This window comes from Coregonus lavaretus (assembly GCF_964263955.1).
Source record: "Coregonus lavaretus genome assembly, contig: HAP1_SCAFFOLD_1992, whole genome shotgun sequence".
In the NCBI taxonomy this organism is placed as follows: Eukaryota; Metazoa; Chordata; class Actinopteri; order Salmoniformes; family Salmonidae; genus Coregonus; species Coregonus lavaretus.
Genome location: NW_028163724.1, coordinates 32,097 through 43,453, shown reverse-complemented (window position 1 = coordinate 43,453; position 11,357 = coordinate 32,097). Strand labels below are relative to the sequence as shown.

At 42.7% G+C, this 11,357-nt stretch overlaps 1 protein-coding gene across 2 annotated transcripts; it reads right to left on the bottom strand.

Annotated features, from left to right (window-relative positions):
* Window positions 1-3,355: 3,355 nt before the first annotated feature.
* Window positions 3,356-10,867, bottom strand: LOC311117831 (myelin-associated neurite-outgrowth inhibitor-like). Of its 2 annotated transcripts, none has more exons than XM_084192740.1 (7): window positions 10,746-10,867; window positions 8,741-8,835; window positions 8,568-8,654; window positions 7,564-7,706; window positions 5,607-5,793; window positions 5,359-5,480; window positions 3,356-4,934 (listed from the first exon to the last, which is right to left on the bottom strand). In XM_084192740.1, the coding sequence occupies exons 2-6, from the start codon at window positions 8,814-8,816 to the stop codon at window positions 5,371-5,373; spliced, it is 603 nt and encodes a 200-aa protein (XP_084048866.1). In that variant the 5' UTR covers window positions 8,817-8,835; window positions 10,746-10,867; the 3' UTR covers window positions 3,356-4,934; window positions 5,359-5,370. The 2 variants fall into 2 exon arrangements, with proteins under 2 accessions (XP_084048866.1, XP_084048867.1); XM_084192741.1 differs by having other exon boundaries at window positions 5,607-5,790.
* Window positions 10,868-11,357: the final 490 nt, after the last annotated feature.

Below are 11,357 nucleotides of genomic sequence, written 5' to 3'. Positions count from 1 at the left end.
TCATCACCCAAGAGAATGCATTTCCACTGCTCCAGAGTCCAACGGTTGTGAGCTTTACACCACTGCAGCCAACGCTTGGCATTGTTTAGCCATGGAAACCCATTTCATGAAGCTCCCGACGAACAGTGCTGACATTGCTTCCAGAGGCAGTTTGGCATTGTTCAAACATGGAAACCCATTTCATGAAGCTCCCGACGAACAGTGCTGACATTGCTTCCAGAGGCAGTTTGGAACTCGCTAGTGAGTGTTGCAACCGAGGACAGACGATTTTTACGCACTATGCACTTCAGCACTCGGCAGGTCCCGTTCTGTGAGCTTTTGTGGCCTACCACTTTGCGGCTGAGCCGTTGGTGCTCCAAGACGTTTCCACTTCACAATAACAGCACTTACAGTTGACCGGGGCAGCTCTCGCAGGGCAGAATTTTGAAGAACTGACTTGTTAGAAAGGTGTCATCCTATGACGGTGCCACGTTGAAAGTCACTGAGCTCTTCAGTAAGGCCATTCTACTGCCAGTGTTTGTCTATGGAGTTTGCATGACTGTGTGCTCGATTTTATACACCTGTTAGCAACGGGTGTGGCTGAAATATCTGAATCCACAAATTTGAAGGGGTGTCCACATACTTTTGTATATATAGTGTATTTTTTAGATTACTAATGTTATTGTCCCCACTATAACTAAAAATACATGTAATTTTGTCCTTGAAACATTTAATTTAAATACTGTAGATTTTCATTCATTCCTATGGGAGGACTAATCCTACCGGGGACTGCCAATATGGCCGACCGGTGGCTTCAAAGCCTCTCAATCACTGAAGGTATAATAAGAACAGGAGACCGCCTCCAAGATGTTGCCCGTGTGTTCAAGGTATTCTACTCACGTTCGCATACACAGATTCATGGCCGCCTATATCCGGGTTAACATCACGTGCACTAGCACTCAGTGCGCACAGAGTGCAGCACGAGCAGCGACGACGTCATCACGTTATCCAAAAACATGGCAGACATCGGATTAATATAAAATGTTAATATCTTCGGCTGAGTGATTAATTTCTGGGGGGGGGGGCCTCAGCGACAATTATTTGAATAAATCAATGGATGTTTTGTGCACAAAGGCGGTAACTAAAGTGTCTTATTAGGAATTTTCAAATCTGACTTCTCTATGTGGCCGTCTATGTTGTCTTTCTGGTCTGGGCGTCAGTTAAACTGCAATACTGAAGGAGCAGTCGAAACCGTGCTTCTAGACCGGAACCCGGGCCCCTTGCTCTCAATGGCCAATACATAGCATCAGTAATCCAGGGTTTATATACATCATTGGGATGAACGCGCATCAGCCATCGAGAATTGTTCCTCTGTGAGCTTGGACGCTGCCATTAGACGTGACGCAACGCAGGCAGTATAGCAGCTTTCATTGATTTCAAAGGAAGCATTCCCTCAATGGCTTATGGCAATGCTGGACTCCCGATGGCTGTAGTGTAGCATAGCCGTGAGATGGTTTACAATATTTTCATGCACATCACACCATTCAGTGACCACTCGTGCCCATAGCCATAGTAGCCAAAATAACGGCCTGCTCATAATTGTTATACATGACCCTAAGCATGATGGGATGTTAATTGCTTAATTAACTCAGGAACTAAACCTTTCAATATACTTTGTATCCCTCATTTACTCAAGTGTTTCCATTATTTTGGCAACTAGTTACCTGTATGCTGCCCCTAAGAGTTATGGAAAGTTGGTAGAATCTTATTCCAAATGATTCACAGCTCTAATAAAGTCCTGTTCACACTGCAGGCCTTAATTTTGTTTTTGAAATCCGTTTTGGAATACTGACTCTCCAAACAGCAAGTTATAAGTGACCAAAATCGGATTTGTGTGTTCAGACCATAGACTGTTCAGACAGTCATTTGCTGACATCGCTATGCTCGTTGTCATAGTAACAACGGGTGTGTGCGCAGTGGGGTAGGGTGATTGGTGGTGGTGCTCCTGCTTCCTATATCACTCAGAAGTTATGTAGCAAGCTAAGGTGACAATGCCTGTCATGGACGTTTCCCAGTTGCTTTGAATGTTCAAAATCATAGTGTAAGAACACAAAGCTGTTTTTTTTTTGCTTTTCATTCATTTAGAAAATGTTCTTATAACATTTTTCACTTTGAAAATGTGGATTAGGTTGTGTAGATCTGTAGGAAAAAAATTAAATTCAATCACTTTTTAGATAATTTTAAGACAACAAAATGTGAAAACTGTGCAAGGGGGGTGTAGACTTTCACTAGACACTGTAGCTAGACATTTTAGGGGGAGTAGTATATATCCCCACAAAATAGTAGCAACATTATCATCCCATACAAATCAAATCACATTTTATTGGCCACATGCGCCGAATACAACAGGTGCAGACATTACAGACATTACAGTGAAATGCTTACTTACAGCCCTTAACCAACAGTGCATTTATTTTTAATAAAAAAGTAAAATAAAACAACAAAAAAGTGTTGAGAAAAAAAGAGCAGAAGTAAAATAAAATAACAGTAGGGAGGCTATATATACACAGGGGGGTACCGGTGCAGAGTCAATGTGCGGGGGCACCGGCTAGTTGAAGTAATATTTACATGTGGGTAGAGTTAAAGTGACTATGCATAAATTAACAGAGTAGCAGCAGCGTAAAAAGATGGGGTGGGGGGGCAGTGCAAATAGTCCGGGTAGCCATGATTAGCTGTTCAGGAGTCTTATGGCTTGGGGGTAGAAGCTGTTGAGAAGTCTTTTTGGACCTAGACTTGGCACTCCGGTACCGCTTGCCGTGTGGTAGCAGAGAGAACAGTCTATGACTAGGGTGGCTGGAGTCTTTGGACCTAGACTTGGTGCTCCGGTACCGCTTGCCGTGCGGTAGCAGAGAGAACAGTCTATGACTAGGGTGGCTGGAGTCTTTGGACCTAGACTTGGTGCTCCGGTACCGCTTGCCGTGCGGTAGCAGAGAGAACAGTCTATGACTAGGGTGGCGGGAGTCTTTGGACCTAGACTTGGTGCTCCGGTACCGCTTGCCGTGCGGTAGCAGAGAGAACAGTCTATGACTAGGGTGGCTGGAGTCTTTGGCCATGTGGAGGGCCTTCCTCTGATACACACATTCAGACAATGCAGTGATGCTGAAGGCAGATATCTAAGACGTAAGGTCCATCTGGTGGACATTTAGACAATGACCCACTTCATCAGACCAGAAGACTGCAGCAAGCCTCAAATAGATGTAGGCTTCAGAGGACATAGCTCAGGGCACGTGTTATAGTGGTCAGCTTCAACACCATATCACCTGGGACCCCAAAGATGTGGTGACACGATTCAATGAAATGATTAAATACAAACCCCTTGACAATTCTCATAATTGTATTTTATTTTTGTAGTCTTTCTTGACAATACAAAACACATAAGGACATTACAAAACAGATTCAGTAACTGAGGTGACTTAAGATTAGATAGGCAACATAGACGAGCGACTCAGACAACGATATATCGGTGAGTTCTGGTGGAGCCTTGAGGTAACTTGCAAACAAGTTAAGTCCTGGCTTCCTTTAAACAGTGTCTGAAATAAGAATTGAATGCGTCTTCTTTTGCAGTAGTGCTTAGAAAATTATAATAAAATCTAATTGATTAAAATAAATCCATAATAAAGTCTCAAACCTGTTGAAATGTCTCAGGTTAGCATTGATTTTAAAGTTTGTGGCTCTTAGGTGTGGTTAAACCCAAACCAATGACAGAAAGGAATCTATAGACATGTTCAGGTATGATACATACATACAGACATACATACATCTGTATGTGCAATGGTTTCAGTATTTTAAACCTCTAAAAATAGAATTATACACAAAAACGCCAACAAAAAATGCTCTCGCTCAAACACTCACTCACTGTCTGCAGGACTGAGTCCAAGTAGTTCTAAACAGCTTCCTTTTCTCAGATCCTTTCCTTTGCGACCAGCAATAGATCAAATGTCATGATAAGTCTATCATTCTGCTGTCGTGCTGTAGGGGATCTTAGGCCAATGGTTTAAGGGAAAGGAAACTATCTAAGACCGTTGGATCTCAGTCTGTGTTCACAACATCTTCCATGGGCAAAGAGCGTGGAGAATGATTAAGTGTTGGAATGGACACAAAACTCAAAAAAGACCCACCTTCCCAAACTACAAAAATATCCATCAGACAAATGCTGACACAGCTTCACCTAGAGAAATAATACTAATGTTACCAAAAAACAAGCAATGAAGACAGTAACATTGTGTAGTAATCCTACAGCTGGAATCCTTAGTGGTGAAACAGCTACGTCCGTTTGTGATATTACAACAACAAAGAAGTTACTGCAAACAACCAACACTGTTGTTCCCCCTCTGACATCATTGCACGAGCAATAGAAGAGCACAAAATGTACTGCATTTTCTTTTTTACCGTGCTACTCCTCAGCTCTGCAACTAAAACAATAACAGCGGTGGTGTGCGGCCAATGGCACCGTTTCTCCTACTGCGGATTCCATCTTTAAGTTTGTTTGTGTGAATCAGTGATTTAAAAATTTCAGTTTTAATTTTTTAGTTCCTTTAGATTTGATATTTTTGGTGATTTTGCATGTGTCAGGTAGATTGAGCGAGCATTATTTAGTATATATATATATACACACACATGCATTTAACTCGATATGGATCCCAAAATAAAAACCAATCCAAACTCTCTTTTAACCACTTAATAGTTAGCTATAAAATTCGCAAGACAGTCCACAAAACACAAGTTTGCATGGAGACTTACAGTAGCCGTCTGACGGAAGATATGTAGCAGAGTGAGTGAAGGATTCTGGGATAGCGTTATTCCAAACAGGAATAGTCAGAAGTGGGAAGATTCTCTTCATCCCGTTCTGAGCAGACCTGTTGATGTATGGGTTGGGCTTCAGATTCACATTATGCCTATAAGGAAGGAAGAACAGCTGAAGTTTCAACATCACCAGCTGTAGAATACTGGACTGGAATGTGAACGCATATCTACCATCTTCTGACCTGAAGAGTAGATTTAATACACAGTAATACCTATTGTTTGTTTTCCTACACATGAATGTACTTCTATTGGCATGCAGCAATTGACCACTGCCAACCTTTCCCAAAATGTTTGACAACCCTTTAAAATGGTAACAAGTAGCCTACCCTTCCTGCATTATGCTGCCTGAAAAGTAAAACAATATAAATATTTATTTTATGACTACAAATGGTTACCATTTTCTATGATATTGTATTTCCATGTGTTCCAATTAGTGTCAGTGAACAGAGGTTTGTCCCACGCAGATTGACCAGAGAGCATAGAATGGGGGATATGGAGGATGCATTCAGTACTCACAGTGCCATCACTTCACCACTGGGGGGGCACATAGCTGTAGGTGGGCGTGCCTGGGTGTCGGTATGTGGGCATCGTGACTTGGTGTGGGGCGAGGGGAGTCGGGGAGTGCGTCAACAATGTTCCTGGAGAAGGGAGGGAGGTGGGAAAGGTCAGGAAATTTGACAGAGCAAAACCATTTCTTTATCCTCGTCAAAGATTTGTACCCTGTGTTGAGACAAGATAGTAAAAAGGAAAACATTGGAACTCACCGGCTGACATTGCCATAGTGGTCCCTGCTACCATACCCATGGCAACGCCATTGTGGGGGCGGGGCGGGTGGTGCATGGGCGGGGCATACATGGCTGCTGGCATCCCATTGGGCTGGACCACTGTCGTGTGATGAATGACATGGGGCGGGGCTGCGTACAGCGGCTGTGTGTAGTAAGTGCCTTGCTGCTGAAAGAGGAGGAGAGATCTCACATCAGTGCCTCAGAGAGAGAGAGAGAGAAATATCTCACATCAGTGCCTCAGAGAGAGAGAGAGAAATATCTCACATCAGTGCCTCAGAGAGAGAGAGAGAGAAATATCTCACATCAGTGCCTCAGAGAGAGAGAGAGAGAAATATCTCACATCAGTGCCTCAGAGAGAGAGAGAAATATCTCACATCAGTGCCTCAGAGAGAGAGAGAAATATCTCACATCAGTGCCTCAGAGAGAGAGAGAGAGAAATATCTCACATCAGTGCCTCAGAGAGAGAGAGAGAGAAATATCTCACATCAGTGCCTCAGAGAGAGAGAGAGAGAGAGAGAAATATCTCACATCAGTGCCTCAGAGAGAGAGAGAGAAATATCTCACATCAGTGCCTCAGAGAGACAGAGAGAAATATCTCACATCAGTGCCTCAGAGAGACAGAGAGAGAGAGAGAAATATCTCACATCAGTGCCTCAGAGAGAGAGAGAGAGAAATATCTCACATCAGTGCCTCAGAGAGACAGAGAGAGAGAGAGAAATATCTCACATCAGTGCCTCAGAGAGAGAGAGAGAGAAATATCTCACATCAGTGCCTCAGAGAGAGAGAGAGAGAGAGAAATATCTCACATCAGTGCCTCAGAGAGACAGAGAGAGAGAGAAATATCTCACATCAGTGCCACATTGAGACAAGTACAACTACAGCAGCAATATGCAGCAAGCTAATGTGTATGGGGCCGATTCAGACCTAGGAAATGTATGCCTTTCCTACGCACTTCTCAGTATTTGGTATTCAGACTTACCTTATTCAGTCACATAACGAGCTCTGCAGGTGTGGCTACCTAGCGCGCTCTGAATACATTTAATTTAAAAAAAACTCTGATCTTGTAGAGTTACATTTCTGTCTCTCTCCCTCTGAGAAAATCTGTCAATTGAAATAAATAAATTAGGCCCTAATCTATGGATTTCACATGACTGGGCAGGGGTTCCGCCATGGGTGGGCCTGATAGGGCATAGGTTTACCCACTTGGAAGCCAGGCCCAGCCAATCAGAACAAGTTTTTCCCCACAAAATGGCTTCTTTACAGACAAAAACACTCCTCAGCAAACCCCCACCCCCCCTCAGACGATCCCGCAGGTGAAGAAGCTGGATGTGGAGGTCCTGGGCTGGCGTGGTTACATGTGGTCTGCGGTTGAGAGGCCGGTTGGACATACTGCCAAATTCTCTAAAATGACGTTGGAGGCAGCTTATGGTGGAGAAATTAACATTACATTCTCTGGCAACAGCTCTGGTGGACATTCCTGCAGTCAGCATGCCAATTGCACACTCCATCAAAACTTGAGACATCTGTGGCATTGTGTTATGTGTCAAAACTGCACATTTTAAATTGGCCTTTTATTGTCCCAAGCACAAGGTGCACCTGTGTAATGATCATGCTGTTTAATCAGCTTCTTGATATGCCACACCTGTCACATGGATCGATTATCTTGACAAAGAAGAAATGCTCACTAAACAGGGATGTTAACAAATTTGTGGACAAAATTTGTGAGAAATCAACTTTGAGCATATGGGAAATATCTGGGATCTTTTATTTCAGCTCATGAAACATGGAACCAACACTTTACATGTCGGGTTTATATTTGTTGTTCTGTATAGTTCTGCAAGTACAGCAAATAAGCTAAAAAAAAGGTTGTACTTCATTCCAACGGTTGATTGGATATGTTGCAGTAGTCTGTAGATGAACTAACGGACTGACTGACCTGTGCGTAGGGGTTCTGTTGGGGGTAGGTGCACCTCACAGGGTAGACTGCTGCAGGGTAGGGATTGGGTGACGAGGAGTAGGGCGGGACAGCCCCCGTGGTAGGCGAGCAGGACATTTTAAAAGGAGTGCCTGGAACGTAACCTATAAGAGACGTTTCAGAGATATCATCTGGGGAATTACACATTTTAACAGGGAAAACCAAACATTTCACACTTCAGGCCTTTGTCCTAAGGGCTTGTAAAGGGACTGACTATTGTCCGACTCCTTTCTGAATCTGTACAACACAAAAGAGGGAAGTTTCAGTCAACGGCAAAATATGTGTAGCTGGAAAACCAGACGAGAGGCAGAAACGTTTGGCTGAATTCATAATCATCTCTCCTGAGAGATGTCTGGTTCTCCATGTTTAGCTAAAGGTGCAAAGAGTCACGACTCAGCAGCAACCGCTGAACGCTTCTGCTACACTGCATACTACGGTTAAGACTGCCATTGAGTTAGACTGACTCAATTCAGGTCAGGGTTTAGCCTTGAGTAATGTACTGGGTTGCAATGATCCCATGATGGGCTGCACGTTCCTGCCCTCTGCCCAAACTGATGCGGTTCAGCTGGGGGTGTATTTCACTAGGAACCAAACCGAATGGGGAGGGACCTACCTGAATCTGTCCAATAGAAACTCCATTGCAACAGTTTGGACTAATGATTAGACCCCTGGGGGTGTATTCATTACGGAAACCGTTTACCGTTTAAAAACCAAACGGAAGCAAACAGAGTAAAACAAGAGTTTCTATTGGACAAAATCCAGTAGGTCCCTCCCTCTTTTCGTTCCATTTGCTTCCGTTTAAGAAACGTTTTGCAACAGAATCGGCGTAATTAAATACACCCCTGGTAAGCAACACTAAGGTTGGGGGTTCAATTCCCACAGTAATCACATACTGTAATCACATGTATGTACTGACTGTACAAGGGTAGGCTTCCATGTAGCTCTGGGAGGGACCGGTACCTTACCTGTAGGAAAGGCTGGGTGGTTGGCTCCAGGGTGGTACATGTTAGGAGCATAGGTAGGGGCGGCCGCATACCCCACAGGAAATCCAGCTGGGAGGTCATAGGTCAGACATTTAGAGAAGAACAGAGTGTACATACTACAGGCTCACAAACTGGTTAAGGGGCTCTCTGCTTACCTGGGTATCCTACTAAATGTCCCTTAGGATTGGCATAGGGGACCCCTGTTGGTGCAGGGCAGTACACTGGGTTCATTATGCACACTGTTCAGATACTGCAACAACCAAGACAAGAAGCAAACATTATATTGTTTCTGTTCGATACAAAATCTGATCTGTTCGTCATTAAAAACCAGTGGTGGAAAAAGTACCCAATTGTCATACTTGAGTAAAAGTAAAGATACCTTTAATAGAAATTGACTCTCAAGTAAAAGTCACCCAGTAAAATACAACTTGAGTAAAAGTCTAAAAGTATTTGGTTTGAAATATACTTAAGTATCAAAAGTAAATGTCATTGCTAAAATATACTTAAGTATCAAAAGTAAAAGTATAAATCTTTTCAAATTCCTTATATAAAGCAAACCAGACGGCACCCTTTTCTTTTGTAATTTCCAACACATCATTTACAAACGAAGCATGTGTTTAGTGAGTCCGCCAGATCAGAGGCAGTAGGGATGACCAGGGATGTTCTCTTGATAAGTGTGTGAATTAGACCATTTTCCAGGGAAAATGATTGGAGTAAGAAGTGCATAATTGTCTCTAGGAATGTAGTGAAGTAAAAGTAAAATTAGTCAAACATATAGGTAGTAAAGTAAAGTACAGATACCCCAAAAAACTACTTAAGTAGTACTTTCAAGTAGTTTTACTTAAGTACTTTACACCACTGTTAAAAACCAAACCTGGCTATGGTAAGTGCCATACTGGTTGCTGTCACATAATTTATTGCTTGTCGAGGAGGATGCAATGCTATGTGATGACTCATGATCTGAATCATTATAGCTTCAAAAACAAAACTATGTGAAGAAGATAGCTAGCTAGCAAACCAGTTAAGCTAGCCGCAATAGCTAGCTAACTACAGTGCATTCGGAAAGTATTCAGACCCCTTGACTTTTTCCACATTTTGTTATGTTACAGCCTTATTCTAAAATTGGATTAAATTGTTTTTTCCCCTGATCAATCTACACACAATACCCAATAACGACAAAGCAAAAACAGGTTTTTAGAAATGTTTGCTAATGTTTTTAAAATAAAACTGAAATATCACATTTAAATTTCACCCCCCCCAAAAAAATTTTTTATAATAATAATCGCTAAGTAACAAAATCTTCCAAATTTGAGTGTTCATGTAATGTTCAAAGGATCCTGAATACACCTGACCTGTGATTTATATTAAAATAAATTCCACCCTTGTCATAGAATTGCAGGAAATGAGCTTTAAAACAATAAAACATTATCCCCTCTAGGGGTTGTGCAAGGGGGCAATGAAATTCACATAGGAAATCTCACTCCAAGCTTTCTTCAAAAGTTGGCAGCCCTGAGTAGCTAGCTAGCTACATACACAGATCAATGTTTTTCGTAAATCATAATTAGCCATCATGTGGCGACCTTTCACTTGACACATTAAGAGTACGGGACCCCTGGTCGCAGTATTGTAAATTGACGTGTATCGATTAACGAATAGCTACAGAAGTGAACGATAACATGCCTAGCATAGGGCAGCTAGCTAGAGTTCAACACATTACGGTAACGTTAGGTAGCTAACTGTTAACAGTGACAATATCCTCGTATTTCTGTGTTGATCAATTCCAATGGAGCGTTTAGCTATGCAAGCTAACTAACTAACATGCGTGGTCCTCTGTAGCTCAGCTGGTAGAGCACGGCGCTTGTAACGCCAAGGTAGTGGGTTCGATCCCCGGGACCACCCATACGTAAAAATGTATGCACGCATGACTGTAAGTCGCTTTGGATAAAAGCGTCTGCTAAATGGCATATTATTATATCAATGGGGGCTGCAGTAGCTCCACAACAACAAGGGCCGCGAGGTGGCATTGCGTTGGGACTTCAGTAGCATCTCTCTCCTTGTATCTACTGGATGAACCAGTCACCCTTCATCTGTCAATCTTGGCAACAGGTTTAACAATAGATACGAACTGTAATATTAGGTATAGTTATCAATGTTACTTACGGTTGTAATTTCTCAGTTTCCGACTGCTGTTCTTAGGCTCAGACGTTTACTTTTGCGTATTGTATGTTTGTACTCACTGGCTCTGGTTGACGCTGTTGTTTTCTGCTTGGCTTACTGCGCACAGAAATGATCCAGCAACCGGCGTCACTTCCGAGTACAGCGAGTCTCCGTTGTGCCCATGTCACATGATGTCGTCCTGCAATGGAAAGGTGACTTTCACTTTGCTGTCTCTGGGCAATGGGTCGGGGACAACATTTGTAAAACATGTTACACGCTATTATATAATTTACGTAATCCAAGTAGCATAAAAGAGAATACTGATACATAGGCATCATCTGTCTTTAATAACTATGGTAGTGTCTCAATGCACCAGCGCATTAGGAATTTGTAGAATGTATCATATTGGACCTGTGTAGGTCGGCAGGTAGCTTAGTGGTTAAGAGCGTTGTGCCAGTAACCGAAAGGTCGCTGGTTCTAATACCCTGAGCCGACTAGGTGAAAAATTTATCGATGTGCCCTTGAGCAAGGCACTTAACCCTAATTGCTCCTGTAAAACGCTCTGGATAAGAGCGTCTGCTAAATGACTAAAATGTAAATGTGTTGGCATTGCTC